At 50.4% G+C, this 15,909-nt stretch overlaps 3 protein-coding genes across 9 annotated transcripts in view; 2 read left to right on the forward strand and 1 right to left on the reverse strand.

The window, feature by feature from the left end:
- Window positions 1-15,909, reverse strand: part of LOC144101920 (uncharacterized) — a 192,279-nt gene that overhangs the window by 157,737 nt on the left and 18,633 nt on the right. The gene's annotated exons all lie outside the window — the stretch shown is intronic.
- Window positions 12,367-13,888, forward strand: LOC144101919 (uncharacterized). The gene has a single exon (XM_077635139.1). The coding sequence runs from the start codon at window positions 13,153-13,155 to the stop codon at window positions 13,861-13,863; it is 711 nt and encodes a 236-aa protein (XP_077491265.1). The 5' UTR covers window positions 12,367-13,152; the 3' UTR covers window positions 13,864-13,888.
- On the forward strand, window positions 14,072-14,901 carry LOC144101538 (uncharacterized). Its single transcript, XM_077634705.1, has 3 exons — window positions 14,072-14,270; window positions 14,340-14,423; window positions 14,697-14,901. The coding sequence occupies exons 1-3, from the start codon at window positions 14,107-14,109 to the stop codon at window positions 14,899-14,901; spliced, it is 453 nt and encodes a 150-aa protein (XP_077490831.1). The 5' UTR covers window positions 14,072-14,106.

The following is a 15,909-nucleotide window of genomic DNA, read 5'->3' on the forward strand; positions in this document are numbered from 1 at the left end:
ATTCGAATATGTGTGGGCACATTTGCTCAGACTGGCAGCTTAGTTTTGGTTTCGTGCTCACGCTCGACGAATTTGAGTGGTTGCACGGAACTTTTTAAGCATACAATTGTAATATCGAAGCGCACTGTTAAACCGCTGACCATTGCCTTGCAGGACTTGATGGCATACTGCTGTGTGCCGCGTTGCCGCTCAGATGTTTCCGAAAAGCAAGATTCCAGGCATCGCTCTCCACGAAATTCCGGCGGACATGGCGCTACAGGAGCAGTGGTTGAGAGCCATACGGAAGGACAACTGGGTGCCGAACACTACCTCGAATTATTCAAGAGTATGAGCTGGCACTTCAAGGAAAGCGACTTTGCGGAGGGCAAACGGCACCGTCTCAAAAAAGGTTAGTGCCCTCCTTATTTCCCGAATACCCTTCAACATGAAGCCAAGGCAGTTTCAAGAAAGGAATACAGAAAGCATCAAGCAAAGGGCATTTCCGAAAACCAAAGAAAAGGAACTTGAGCCGGCTACAAAGCGGCAGAAGTTGAAGGATGGCACAGATGCAGAAATGTCACAGGACAATTGTCAAGAGGCCAGCCCGTCGGCTTTTCCTGAAAGATAGAACAGGCCAAACCTGAAAATGAAAAGGAACCACAGGAGGCTTCAAATAGCACACATGCAAAGGTTTCACGCCAAGCAAAGCAGGTGAATGCTGGAGTATATAGCCTACTTGCAACTGAAAGAACAAGATGGAAACGCAGAGATAGGGATCTGAAAAAGCAGGTTGAAAAGCTTCGACGTACAGTTGACCAGTACAAAGCAGAGCTTGAAAAAATGAAAAATGATTGCAATTTTGGTGATCTGCAGTACATTCGCCAGCAGGCTGAAGAGAAGCATATTTCAGCTGTGTTTTTATGGGATGAAATTGTTAACTTTAGCCGAAAAAAAAAAAACAACTTGGACTGAATACGTAGTGCGCCACTGCATCGTACTACGCCACCTGTCAACAAAAGCTTACGAGCACACAAGGAGGGAGATGCTACTCAAGCTGCCTAGCAGAAGCACCCTTCTGAACTACCTTAGGAGCAGCTCGGGTGAGACAGGTGTCAACCACCTAGTGCAAGCAAGACTGAAGGCTGAATTAGAAAAGCTTGATGCACCACAATCTAGAACCTGCTCGCTAATAGTAGATGAGATGCGGACAAAGCCCAAGCTTCAGTATAATTAGCAGCGAGATTGCTTTGTTGGTCAAGTCGACATGGGCATAGCAAATGCACCTGACAGTGAGCTTGTTTTGGCAAACTTCTTGCTATGCTTTATCATAAATGGGCTCAGCACTGCTTATACGATTCTTGTTTCATACTTCTTTACGAAAGGGCTAAGTGGCTGTCAGCTATCAAAGTTGCTTCTCTATGTAATGAAAGAAGTACAGTAAAACCTCGTTAATTCGAACTCGGTTTATTCGACATCCCGTGTAATTCGAAGGTTTTTGGCGGTCCCAACAGTTTGCATGCAAACTTTGCCGGATAATTTGAACAGCCAGCGTGCCCCTATCCGGATAATATGCCAGTTGAAACCATGGTCTCCATGATCCGCAAAAAAAGTAGAGTTGCCAGTCTCTGAGGCCAGTATAGTTGCCGGGGTGGCAGCTAGGCAGCACTTTAATTAAACTTCCTGTTTACGGTGCTTTTTTGTGCCACAGCCACCTGCACAGTGCAACCACCGGTTTTGGAGGCTAGCTTTAGTTGACAAAGCAACAACCAGGTGCCACTAGGTCAAACTTTTTCTGGTTCCGTTTCAGTTGTTTCTTTGTCTAGCTTGTGGCAGGCACTGCTCGTAGCGTTTTGATTGTTCGGTGCCACGAACAGACGTGTTCCGTGCTCTGCTAGTTATTCTTGACTACGTGCGCAGTGTTGGTGTTACGAAAATGCCGAAGTACAGAACTCTGACTCTCTGCCAGAAAGTGTGCCTAATTGAGGAGGCTGAAAAATGGACGAGCTCCAAAGCACAGCTGGCAAAAAAGCACAAGGTGCCTTTATCGACCCTTTCGACGATATTGAAGAATAAGACAAAGATCCTTGAAGCCTACGGGAAGACGCATTCAACGAAGCAGACAAGGATTCGTTCTCCTACGTATCCGGACGTTGAAGACGCCTTGATAAAAGAGTTATAGCATATCGTTACCGTGTTTACGTTACCGTTTACCGTGTTACCGGATGCCGAACTTTCTGGTTAGCGTTGCAAAACACGGAATACGTTTTAGCGTAGTGTCGCTCCGGTATCAAGTTACCGTAGCGTAAAAAGAGTGATGATGATAGCTTATGTTGTGATGACAATCGCAAGCGTAAATACGTGCGTATTGCAAGAATTTATATGAAGTGAGATCCTGCGTAGATAGCAATAATATTTATCTCGACTCATTAAGTACATACTACGTGATAGGCTCAACGGCTTTTCAAATGCGCTCGTGAAGCCAGCCAGCTGAAGCCGTAGCCAGCAACCAGCACCTAGTCAATCCCGTAGGCTTATCCGACTTTTGTAGTTTTCGTTTTTTCGTGGTAGGTGGTTGAGAGTGCCGATTTAGCCGTACGACTGCACGTTATGGCGCGTTACAATGTTTTGACTGACCCCCTCTTGCTTGGGACTCTCTCATGGAGGGAAATCGAAGACATGTATTTATACGTATCCCTCCTTGAGCCGGAGCCACGCCGAGATCTGGCAGCGCATGGCCTCTTGAACATTGAACGCATGGAGGACTCAGATTTTGAGCGGCACTTCCGCTTTAAGAAGGCCGATTTTGGTTATCTGGCTGATTGCCTCAAGATACCCAGCGATGTTGTAAGTGCACAGCGTGTCACTGTGCACGGCCATCAAGCGCTGTGCATGACACTGTGGCGGCTGGCGTACCCCAACCGCCTCTTCGATCTAGAGGTACTTTTTAACCGCCACTCATCTGCGATCTCAAGTGTTGTCAACACGGTGTTGGCACATATTGATACGGGAATAAAAGAAGAGGCGGAGAGCGAGCGCGAGGCTCTAGCACGAGGGAGATAGAACGAGAAAGCTTGGCCGCCGCCGGTCGTGCTTCGCCGGCTCTCCTCTGTACTGCTGCTATATTTCTCTGGGCGGGCCCGTGGCCACCCCGTGGCATCCCACACCGTAACATTTTGGTGGCAGCGGTGGGATCATGCCGCTCACCCGCTCCCAGAATCAAGCACCCGACGTGCCAGACGACAGGAGTCCACCACCAGCCGATAGCGCCGACGACGCGGCGGCCGGCGCCGCTAGACCTAGGCGCTCGGAGAGGCTCGGCTCTTCGCAGCAGCCGGACGCCGGTGTTGAGCGCCTCCTGGATACAGTCACCCAACGGATGGACGCATGGGAGGCCCGTCTGACTGCCCAGGCTGGGGAGATGGAAGCTCTCCGGCGCGAACTCCGTCGCCTGGTGCCAGCCGAGCCGAGCACAGGTCAGGTGCCTTTGGGCGTCCCCGCCGCCGCTGTTTACGGCTCTGCCGTCGCTGGGCCTGCGGTCGTGGCCGCCAATGGCGTGCTCGGCGCGGGTGCGTCCTCGCCGCAGTGTTCGTAGGACGTTGTGGAATTGCCCACATTTGACGGCACCATCTCGTGGGATGCTTACCGCATCCAGCTGGACAATATTGCGGCGGCGAGAGGCTGGGACGAGCAAATGAAGGCATGGATGCTCGTTGCAAAACTGAGGGGCCGCGCCACCGAGCTGCTGCAGAACGTGCCGCCCGACCAGCTGGGCTCTTACACTGTTCTGGAGGGCCTCCTCGCAGACCACTATGGTGCCTCAGGTCAACCCCGTGTGCAGTACCACCGCCTGCGAGCCCGCCGTCAAGAGCCCGGGGAGACGTACCAGGACCTCGCCGCCGCCATTGAGCGCCTGGCTCTGCAGTCGCTGCCGGGAGCGCCTCAGAACGCCGTGGCCCTGGTCGGCACCGAGGCGTTTGTCGACGCCATCCGACTCCCCGAGGTGCAGCGCTTGGTCCGCTCTGGCCGTCCTGATTCCGTCCGCGCCGCCATGGCGCTCGCCATCGAGGCGGAATTGACTTTGCTGGCCACGCGGGGGTTGCCACCGTCTGCCGAGCGCAGCGTCCGGGTGCAGGCTCCTCGGTCCGCAGCCCCAACTGCGGCCTCTATCCGACGCCTGCGTAACGACGTCCGCATGACCTGCTTCCGCTGCGGCCTGCGGGGACACTACGCGAGGGACTGTGCCGGCCCTCCAACGTCGGGAAACGATTTGGCGGAACTCCGGGGGCACCGTTCCACCGTTCCCACACTCCTTCGTTCTCCGCGTCCCCTCCTTTCGTCGGCTCCGATTACCACTGATGCTCCTTACGTGCTCGTCGACGTCGCCCTGCTTGACCGGCACGTAAAGGCCTTGGTTGACACTGGAGCGGCTGTCAATGTACTGCACAAATCGTTTGTTGCTAACGCGCCCCACCTGCTTCTGCCAGCCGCCAAAACCCGGCTCTTAGCTTTTAACGGCACCCCTGTGGAGCAAGTCGGACGTGTCGTCGTCAACCTGACAGCACTCGGATATACCATCTCCACCGAGTTTGTTGTCACAGACAGCCCTATTTGACCAGTGGTCCTCGGGTGCGGGTGGTGCCAGCAAGCCGGAGTCGTCCTTAATTTTACTAGAACCAAACCACGGGCGAGCCGAACTCATTGTGCTATGACAAAGGCAAACAATATTCTGTGGACCTACTGGGTGCCATTTGCCTAATAGTGTGTGCCTGGAAGCAGGTGGAAGGAGAAATGATCAGGCGTTGCCGGTTTTTCCAAGCAACAAGATGACAGTTCAGAGGATGCATCTGATGGCAGCTGTACACTGGATGATGGAGAGTCATTGTATGCGCACATGACCGACATCGACGAAGAAAACTGCGGCAGGGACAACAAATTGACCTTTGCAGACTATTTGAGCGAGGAACTTGATGTCCAAACGTCTTATGCCGACTTGGAAGGAGAATATGTGACAACGGGCCTTCCAACGAAGGTGAAGGCGATGTTGAGCCAGCCCAAGCACCAGCTTTAGCTGCAATCGTTGACTCGCTGAACGTTGTGCGCAGTTTTGTGGAGTGTAGTGGTGGTAACAGCGAATTGCTGCACACTGTAAGCAGACTAGAGGACGCAGCTTACGGTGCGGCTAACTACCGCACCAAGCAGTCACACATCGATGACTACTTCAAGTGACCGTGTTTCAGGGGAAATTAAGGTGCAGTGTTGATACAGCCACGTTTCGTACGTTTATTTCTCGCTTTTCGTCCGTTTTTGATAATTCAAAAACCCGGTTAATTCGATGATTTTTTGCGGTCTGACCGACTTCGAATTAACGAGGTTCCACTGTAGAAGAAATAGGGTTCCGTATAGTATGCTTGGTGACAGATACTCATAAAGTCAACGTAAGTGCTATGAAAGAGCTCCGCGGTGGGTTTTTGACCTACAGAATTCAGCACCCATGCAATCCCGACCAAGAACTTTTCTTAAGCTTTGACTACTGTCACATAATGAAAAATGTGCGGTCCCAGTTTCTGTCACGAGACCTCGGCAAAGCTGGTGAGGTGTCTTCATCCCACCTAAAGAAACTGTATGAAATGCAGAAAGCATGGATGGTCAAGCCAGTAAGGACTTTGAGCAGGAAACATGTCTATCCAAACAATATTGAGAAGATGAACGTTAAGAGGGCAGTGGAAGTATTCTCTTCAGATGTTACTTCAGCACTCGAAGTTCTCGTGAAGCAAGCAGGCCATAGCTGCCATCCTGCTTTAGCTGCTGCAGGATCGACAATAATCTTCACGAGAAATGTACCGTATTTACCCGAATGTAACGCGAGTTTTTTTACCATAAACAGAAGTGAAAAGTCACCCACCGCGTTACATTCGAATACTAGGTATAAAAATGCTAAGAAAGGCACCAAACACTCATTATTAAGCTCGCTTAATGTGCCGCATTTACGTGTGTGTCGATTGACCTGCTCCTTCAAAGTCGCGCGCTCCAAATTCAGCGGTCAACCAATACGCGAACCACGGCCAGGACGAGCCGTGAATGCGGTGCAAACGCGAAAAAGGCAGAGCAGACGACACCAACGAGAGGGCGCCAGCAACGAGTCACCTTGAAAGGACCAAACGCGCTCGTGAGTGTCGAATGACCGGCATGCGAAAAGGACGCGCCTTTTTTTATTCTGGTGACGTAGCGGTCCGTTTGGGCCACTGGCGGCGCGTCCTGGGCACTTGTTTCCACGATAGTACCACGTGACCTACGCCACCGACTCCTCGGGCAGTGCATAGCCGCCTGGTCTGTGCTTCGACACGTTGGTGTGTTCCTGCCTGCTTATTGTGCCTACATCCAAAATGGCGTGCTCTTGCGCTCAGTATACCGCTGGTTTCAAGCGCAACGCTATTCTACTCGCCGAAAAGGTCGGTAACTCAGCGGCCGCAAGGAGCCTGGACATCAACGAATCGACGATGCGGGGATGGAGGAAGCATCGCCAGGAGTTGTTCAATTGCAACAGTCAAAGAAAAGGTTTCCGTGGGCCCAAGAAAGGCCGCTTCCCGGATTTGGAGCGTCGTCTTGCGGACTTTGTTGGTGAACAACGCTCCCGGCTTCTTGGTGTGAGCATTGAGATGCTTCAGTGCAAAGCACGTGAACTTGCGCGAGACGCGGGTTTGGCGCCAAACCAATTCAAGGCATCGCGCAGCTGGATACAGAAGTTCATGCGAAGGGCCGGTTTTTCCCTTCGATGCACTACCTCGATTTGTCAGAAACTACCCGAGGACTTCGAGTCGAAACTTCTCGCGTTTCAGCGGTATGTCATTGGTCTCCGCCGCTCTACGAACATTCCACTTGGACACATCGGGAATGCGGACCAAACCCCCGTGTACCTTGATATGCCAATGGTTAGGACAGTGCACAAGTCTAGTGAACACGAAGTTCAGATTAGAAGCACTGGAAACGAAAAGAATCGGATAACAGTAATGCTTGTATGTTTGGCTAATGGTCGCAAGCTCCCTCCCTTCATAATTTTTCGCCGGAAGACTATCCCGAAAGAAAAATTTCCGAACAATGTTCTTGTGCGCTGCCACGAAAAAGGCTGGATGGACTTGGGACTCGTCATAGATTGGATTTCCAGCATTTGGGACAGAAGGCCAGGTGCATTGCTGCATCCAGAATCAATATTGGTGCTGGATTCTTTTCGAGGTCACCTCACACCCGGCGTGAAAGAAAAGCTGCAGCGTGACCGAACGCATTTGGTTGTTATACCGGGTGGAATGACGTCCATTCTTCAGCCCTTGGATGTTTGATTGAACAAGCCGTTCAAGGATCGCCTGCGGCAGCTGTATTGGGACTGGATTGAATGTGGATCTACCTCAACACCTGCAGGGAGACAAACGCCAGAGTGCATCTACTGTTGCCCAGTGGGTTTCAGCTGCTTGGTACGGGCTACCTCATGAAACAGTCCACCGCGCATTCAAGAAATGTTCTATTTCAAATGCCCTCGACGGAAGTGAGGACGATTTGTTGTGGGAAACAACTAGTCACAAAGAGGAGTCCAGCTCTGATGACAGCGACGGCGACATCAGTGGCGAGGATGAAGATAAGGCATAGTTTGCAGGTACTTCAATAAAGCTGCTCTCGACTTTTCCTATAGTTTGTTTCCTGCGTTACATTCGTGTTCTATAGTTTCGGTTCCTCGTGTTAAATTCGCGTTTTTGCGTCTTTGATCGTGCGTGTTCGCAAAGTTGACCCTCGCATTACAATCGTGTTCTTTTTTTTTCGCGGTTTCGCCCTCGCAAAGTCGACCCTCGCGTTACAATTGGGGTCGCGTTACATTCGGGTAAATACGGTATATCGATGATTCATTTTGCATGACACAAGTAACACCATGCAACCTGTCCAGCAATGCTTTTTGGATGTCAGGCACTACGACATCCCAGATGATGATCACCTTGAGTGGCTAGAAGTTACGTTTCCCTTGTACATGGAGGAATTGCAGAGAAATACATCATCTCCTCGTGGATTCCTTACGACTGAAACATATGAAGCGCTGCTGCTCACGACATACTCCACTGTTCATTGTGTCTGCTTCCTTCTCACAAGAGAAAAGTTCGGTTTTGTGTTAAAGAAGTTTAGCAGTCACACCATCGAATCACTGTTCGGGACACTGAGGCGGTCGGTGGGTTGCAATGACCAGATGGATGTCCATTCTGCGATCTCGGGGCTAGAAAAAGTTTTGAAGATGGGCATCGCAGCTGTGTCGCAGGACAGTAACTTTCATTGCACTGAAGAGCCTGGACCATTCAAAGGGTTTTACTTGAAACTCCACAGGTGTCGAAGAGCTTAGCTGAGCTTCCAAAGCAAGCTGTAAATGTACTGGAAGATCTCAGGCAGTTAAATGTGGCAAAGTTTGCAACATTGCAGGTGTCAGCAACGGTTTATGTTGGTGGATATATTGCCCGTGCTGTTAAAGAGCGTATGAAATGTGACAGCTGCAGTGTAATCGCCACCAAGCCTTTGTCTAAACAGCCACTTCAGATGTTTACTTTTCACTAGGACAGAGGTGGATTGTTATACCCCTCAGACAATCTGCTTCATGTCCTAGAGACCCTATGGATATTTGTACAGACAGCACTTCAAAAATGCCCAACACTTCACAAACCTCTGCAAACGCTCTTAGATGCAGCTGTACCAGCTGTTTCAAAGTTTGGCCTTCTTCACTGCCCCAAAACCCAGCACCACCATTATGTAGCTAAGTTGGTGTGCTCAAGATTTATAAAGCCGCTACTCGTGAACTATGCCTTTGCTGCCACTGACAAGAGTGACATCTACAAAACTTTCTTCCAAAGCCAGTGCCAAGAAAATATGTCGAGTTGTGTACTGATGCTTCACAGTGTTTCCTTTCCATGCTGGGAATAAATGTTTTTTCTTGTTTTGCTAAGACGTAAAAAGAAGTTTGGTTTTTCTGTCTGACGTGCACGCAGTGCTTAGGTACCTAAAATGATGATTTTTATATGTGGGAAGTGCAAGTAGATTGCTTAAGCATGTGCTATTCCTGTGAACATTCATGCATGCACCCTTCAGCACATGTTCCTGACAAGCAGCAGCCAGTTTGAAACATGAATTATTCGCGGACGCTGATAAATTGCAAAGAAAATCCACAGAAAAATGCGCAACCTGCCTCACGAGCGGCGCGCGACCACCAATTCGGCGTTGAAACTGCATGTGCAGCACCTCGACGTGAGTGACGCCCCCACCCCGATGAGTGGCAGAGCCGCACAACTGCAGTGCCGGGACGTCCCCTTTGTTCGCTCCTTGATCCGGCAGGCACAGAGAAATGCAGGAGGCCATGCCATAGCGCAGATAAAAATGCCGAAGGATCGCCGCTCAGATGCATACTTCGGTGAAGCATGGACCCAGCAAGCAGGCTTCACCACACACATGCACGCTGCGGCCAATGGCAATCCCCGATCTGTACCACGTGATTTAAAAGCCAGTCGCAGCACTGGGAAACTCCGCAAAGACATGCGTTTTTTATTATTTCTTCCGCTGCTGAAGCCCAGGCAACCTTGGTCGTTGCGAAAATGCGGCTTGACTGAGCTCCTCGCATGTTTCGCAATGGCGAGCGGCTTCGCTGCGTAAATCGTGGGACAGTCAAAGAAAGCACACTTTTGGACTTTTAACAGCCACCATGTGCCCTTTACATGCAGTTTTCACCGTTTTGCCAACATCACCTAGAAGACTGAAGGCCCCCGCGCCGCCTCCTCGCTCAAGCGCCTAAGTCACCAAGCTCGGATCATCGTTCGGACTGACGACAACAACCTAGCCGAGACTCGGCGCGCGAGGGTAGGGCGCGAGGGGGCAGCATGGACAAGCCGGACAAGAACAGCTATGGATAGCTCGCATTGGCTTCAGCGTAGACTTTCGCTACAACCCAAACAACTCATTTTTTTTTTTTTTTGGTATAATTAGGGCCCAAATATTACCACAAGCCGCAGCATTGAGCTATTCGGTGTTCAATAGACAGCTATATTCTGAAAGAATGGCACACAACATCGTTAGGCGTGGTCAGGCAGCCACATTTTCATGCGTCTCTGTCGGATTTTGTTCCCTTGTGCTGGCCACAGTGATCGGAGCTCCTTGCAGTCGTTTGCATCGGATGCTGCTGTATATCAGACATGTGAGCGTGCGTCGTTTTTACGTCGGCAAGATGCATATTTTCTATTTTGTACTCTTTTTGTGCTCGTGAACAAACTGCAAGAATGCCGGGCTGCTGTTGCGCTCCCAACTGCAAGTCCAACTATGCTGGAGAGCCGTGTGTGCGTGTGCACGTGTTTCCGAATGACCCTGTGCGGCAAGCGGCATGGACAAGAGCGGTTCCCCGGAAGGATTTTACTCCTACGAAGAACACAGTGGTAAGCTATCACACAGTAGTATATGATATGGCTTATGAGTCGATTCAGGGGCTTTTTATTAAAGCAATGTGCGTTTTTCCGGCTGAACGTATCCAGCAACAGCCGAATCGGCTTGCTTGCGTTGTCGGAGCCTGAAACGTGCTCATTCTTTTTGTAGTATCGAAAGCCGAACTGAGCCATTTATGTTTCTGGCGGTATGAAACGTATTTGTACAGAATTTTTTTTTTGTCATTTCAGCTTTGCGAGAAGCATTTTGCGGCAAGCGATTACGTCAAAACATCTAAGTACACAGATGTGAAGACGGGGAACATTATTGAAGTGCCGCTGAGAGTCTTCGGGCTGAAGCCGGATGCGGTACCAAGTGTGTTCCCTAATTGCCCCCAGTACCTTTCGCGGCAACATGCGAGCACTCGGGAGGCTCCGGAGGATAAACGAAAACGTGTTGAGGACGAATCACTCCGCATTGCCATGGAAAAATCTCTGGAAGAAAAGCAAAAACAAGACCAGCAGAACAAAGTTACAAGCTTTTCTGAATTTCTTCATGCTCTGCCAAGCTTTAACACTTTGCTGTTTTGGTCTGTGATCAAAATGGAGTCCAAGGTTCTATTCCTGGATTTGACTGACCAGGGCGCCTCTGTACGTTCGTCGGTGGTAGTTTGTGACAACATGTGTGTGGAAGTGTATTATGGGGAAACCCGCATTGTGGAACTTCATGGTGTCAGTGTGCCTGCAGAGTTGCAGGACTTTAGACAACTAAGTGATATCCTTCAACGTGTTGAGTCTCTGCGCACTGCTCATTCTCCCAACAATGACCAGCGGGCTCGCCATCTGCTTGCAACTGTGGTGGAGCTGTTGGAGGAGCTAATATGCAATGATCAGCCCCAGCTACACGGATGGCACCTCGAAGTCGTGAAGTTTATAAAATCCCAAGTAGACCTAATCCTCAACAACGCTGCACGCTACTCGTCAGACCTGGTATTTGCAAGCCTCCTTTACACCATTTCACCGCATGCGTAAAAATTCCTCAGAAGTTCAATGAAGGTAAAGTTGCCTCATCCAGAGACAATAAGACGTCTCTGCTCTGCTCAACAAGTTAGCCCAGCCATAGAACAGCAAGGCTCCTGTTTCCTGTCATATGCTAAGAAGGTTGCTACCACATTGAAAGAGCATGAAAAGATAGTAACTTTAATGATGGACGAAATGCACATTGAGTCTTACTTTGATTTTAAAGCTGGGTCAGTAGTAGGTGCAGCAGTCAACACTGCAAGCCCGGCAAAAACAGCGCATGTCTTTATGACTCAGAGTCTGCTTTCAAATAACAAAGATGTTGTGCATATTTTGCCAGAGGCTACAATTGATGCAAAATGCTTGCATGATTTTCTGCGAATGCTAGTCGTCAAGCTTGAAGATACAGGATTTAAAGTAATTGCCATCATCTCTGTTGCTGCCGCTGATGCCATCTCCTGAAGTTTCTCCTGGGCTTTTTTGTCCCTTTCTTCTATCTCGGAAGGTTGCAGCATTCGGGTATCGCGACGAACACGGCCGCTGCCCGATGAGGCTTCCGCGACCGGCGGCGCCGTTAGGCCTAGCTCGGTCGGCACCTCCCGATCCGCTGGCGGAGGCGTACCCACGGTGCCTGTGGTGTCCGCGGTGCTCGAGGTGACCGTGGCGCTCTTCTTGAGGTTGTAAATGAGCGATTTTTTCCTCTTTTTTCCATATCTGTGCGTAGTGCTGAACTTTGGCGCCGGCGTTGACATCGTCGCGAGATGCACCAGCGAACACACCTTGACAAAATGGCTACCGCTTGGGCTCAACAAACAGGTCCGTTCGATTTAGCCTGCACGATCTACACTAGTTCGTGCAGTGCACAGCAAGTGCCGTGCAAGTGCTACACTCATGCAGTGCCAGTTCAGACGTGCAGGCGTAGCGCGACACTAGCGCCAAATAGAAACGAATGCTAAAGTGCAGAAGTCGTGCAAGCCTTCTGCATCGTTTGCGACGCGTGCGCTTGTCTCGTGTGTTATTGTTTGCGCTGTGTTCTCCGAGCTACGAAGGAAAAGAAAATGGACCGCGGCCTGCTGTCAACGGTTATACAAACAGCTATGGAGCTTGTAGACTCCGACAGCAGTGACGAAGAAGAACTTGAGGAACTTATTGCAGTGGCAGTGACAAAGCTGGCGAGGCTGAAGAGGAACCGCATGCCTCGTTACTGCGAAGAAGTCGTAGGGCGATATTATGACTTTGAGTTCAGGCGTTTGTTTCGCCTGTCTCGTAGCACCTTTGAAACTGTTGTAAGTTCTTTCGAAGCGTCGCAGTTTTTTCCACACCCTACCGGAGGTCGTCCGCAAGTGAGTGCCGAAAAGACTAGTCTTATCGCTCTAGGCTACCTGGGGCACCAGAATGGCATGTATTCGCTGGCTGACCGATTTGATATGTCAGTCTCGTCGGTGAGTGCTTGTGTTAATAGCTGAAGTTCAATGACAAACAGCCGAAATGTGACGGCGAGGTAGTCACGTACTATCGTGCTTCAACGAAAGGGAAGCGGGCCCAGTTTCGCTGCAACCGGTGTCGCAAGCAGCTCTCTCAACTCCACGGCACTGCTGCCTTGCACGGGAGCGCTGCTCTTCAAGCAAGTGGAGGGGAGTCGGCAAGCTTTTTTGCCAACAAGGATCGCCTGGGCCGCCCGAATGTCAAGCTGCCAAGAGCCCATGTGCTGTACTTGACGTACTGCATGGCGAAAGGGTTGTCCATGTGTGTCGCCAGGGAGATGCAAGGTGGAGAAATAAGCAAGGAAGCTTGCACAGACTGGAGCAATTACGTCCGGGAGGTGTGCTGCAAGGAGCTCCAGCGAGCTCCTCCGATGGGTGGTCCTGGAGAAGAGATTCAGGTTGACGAGTGCCTGATGAGGGGTAGGCGCAAATACAACCGCGGCCGGCTTTTGGCCGGCGACAACGTGCCGCCTCACCGCCAAAATAACTACGGCGGCGTTGTCGACCGGGGGCCGTGGATTTTTGGTATGGTTTCTGTGGCCACGAAAGAGCTGCGCCTCTTCAGTGTACAACGAAGAGACGCGGAAACCCTGGGCACCATCATCGCTGCCAACGTTCTCCCAGGGACCACCATCAGCAGCGACGAGTGGGCCGCTTACCGCTGCGTGCCAGGACTGGTTGACGGGAACGGCGTCTCCATGGGCCTGTCACACAAGACCGTGAACCACTCCACGAACTTTGTGGACCCCGCAACCGGCACCCACACGCAGCACATTGAGGGTTGCTGGCAGAAGATGAAGACCCAGCTCATAAGGAGTGCGTACAAGCTCACCCCAGAACTCACCGAGTCTTACCTCGGGTGGGTGTGGTGGCAGTCACTCAACGGAAGGCAGCGCTGCAGCGACACCTTCTTGCGACTCGTGGAGGCCATTGCACGGCACTACCCAATGTGAAGTGGGCCTGCCATATTCGACCCCCTCCAAGACTCAAAGCTGCCTTGGCAGCTTTTATTGAATGTATTGAATGTATTGGCAATGTATTGAATGTATTGGCAATCATTGTAATACAAACCAAAGTGCATTTCATATTTCATCCCAGCATGCTTTTGGAAATGTGACCCCTGTTTTTGCCGTTGAGTTTGATAGTTGCTGCAGTACGTGTTTCAGTTCTGGCTTGATTTCTTTAGGACAAAAAAAATGTTCTGGACAAGGTTGGCGAACCTCCTCAACCATGAGTTTGGAGGCACTCTTTCGGCTGTCCAAGTGGAAAACAAGTGGAAGTCGTTGGAGCGCAGCTACAAGCGAGCAAGAACAAAAAATAACACATCGGGGCACCACCGTGTGCCATGCGAGTACGAGGAGTGAGTACCCAGTCCATTAAATGTCTAGCTGACTTGCTGAATAGTTCTAATAGAACTTGCGCCATGTAGGGAGCTGTCCAAGGTGCTGGAAAAAGAGCACCATATACAGCCACCAGCACTCCTCGAGACTGGAGTCTCTGCAGGAAACTCAGAGTAAGTATAATAATTACATTATATGCATGTCTTTTTAGGTAGGCTTACAACTGGAATGGCAGATTAAATCTGGTACATGAGAAGGAACACACATGACAAGACTAAGCACTGACTGCAAGCTCAAATAACATTTACATTGTAAGCAATGCTTATTATTTTCCTAAGCAAAAGAAGCATGTCATATGTGTCCATTCTTGTGCAGCTGGTTTCCTAGTGATGTACTTGGTGCAAACCACAGAAAGTGATGTAATGTTTGTATTCTTGTGTGCAAAGTGTGGCTGCAGAGGACATGAACTCCTCCAGAGACATGGAGGAGGTGCCGGCCAGCATGCCCCGCAGGAAGAGGCAGAGGACATCTTCAAACAGTGTCCTTGCCGAAACGCTGCTGAAGTGTGATGCAGCGAGAGCGAAGCGCCACGAGGAGCGCATGGCCAAGTTTGACATGCTAATCGAAGCCATGCGATTAAACAAGCAGTAAACCCCCGCACTTTGGTGTTTCGTGACCTGTGTGCTACGTATCCTAAATGAAAAGGAAACGTTCAAAATATGTTTCCACATTTATTCACTTTAACTTGAACAGCACTAGAATTCATGCAAGCACTACACAGACAGCATGGCAGTAGCATGACACAATCTTCATGAAAACAAGGCTGCCTTAGCATTGCTGCTTTGCAATGTATTCCCTCAGAGCCTCACTGTAGCCTAACAAATTAGGGTCAATATGTCCTGTTGGCTCTCGGTTTCCTGCATCGTCGTAAGGTGGCAAAGTCTCCAACTCTTCCAAAAAATCCCTTTCTTCATTACAAAAATTGTGTAAAACGCAGGCAGCCATCACAAGGAAGCAGCACTGTACTACAGTTTTGGCGTCAATGAAGTACAACCTTCGAAAGCGCTGCTTCAACAGCCCAAAAGTGTTTTCAACGGTCACCCTTTGTTGGCTATGCCTTCCATTGAAGTTTCTTTTCCACGAAGGAAAACTGTTCTGGTTGTCTCTGAAGGGGGTCATGAGCCACGGCATTAGCGGGTAAGCGCAGTCCCCAAGAAGATACCCACCGTCGCACATTGCGGATGTGTTCTGAAAGAAAGAGCTTTCTCTCAGCACACGCGCATCGTGTGTTGATCCCGGAAAACCGACGAACACGTGCGTGAATCTGTTTTTATCGTCGCAGATCCCCTGCAGTATGATGAACGGAAACTTCTTCCGGTTGTAGTAAGAATGTGCAGATTGATCCGGCCTAAGGATCTTCACATGACATCCATCGATGCACCCTATAGTGTTCCGGGGCCCCCTGCCACCACTCTTGCGAGGAATCCAGCTTTCACGCGGACAGTCTCCGCGCTGCCAGGCCAGCAGATTACTTCGTCCCTGATGGCGTGTAAAAACTTGACGACTCGGTTGACACAGACGTGCACTGACGACTCCGTCACGTCAAATTTATCGGCAATAGAGTACATTGAGCACTGGGAGCCTATGTAGACTAAAGCT

The sequence above is a fragment of the Amblyomma americanum genome, chromosome 8 (assembly GCF_052857255.1).
Source record: "Amblyomma americanum isolate KBUSLIRL-KWMA chromosome 8, ASM5285725v1, whole genome shotgun sequence".
In the NCBI taxonomy this organism is placed as follows: domain Eukaryota; kingdom Metazoa; phylum Arthropoda; class Arachnida; order Ixodida; family Ixodidae; genus Amblyomma; species Amblyomma americanum.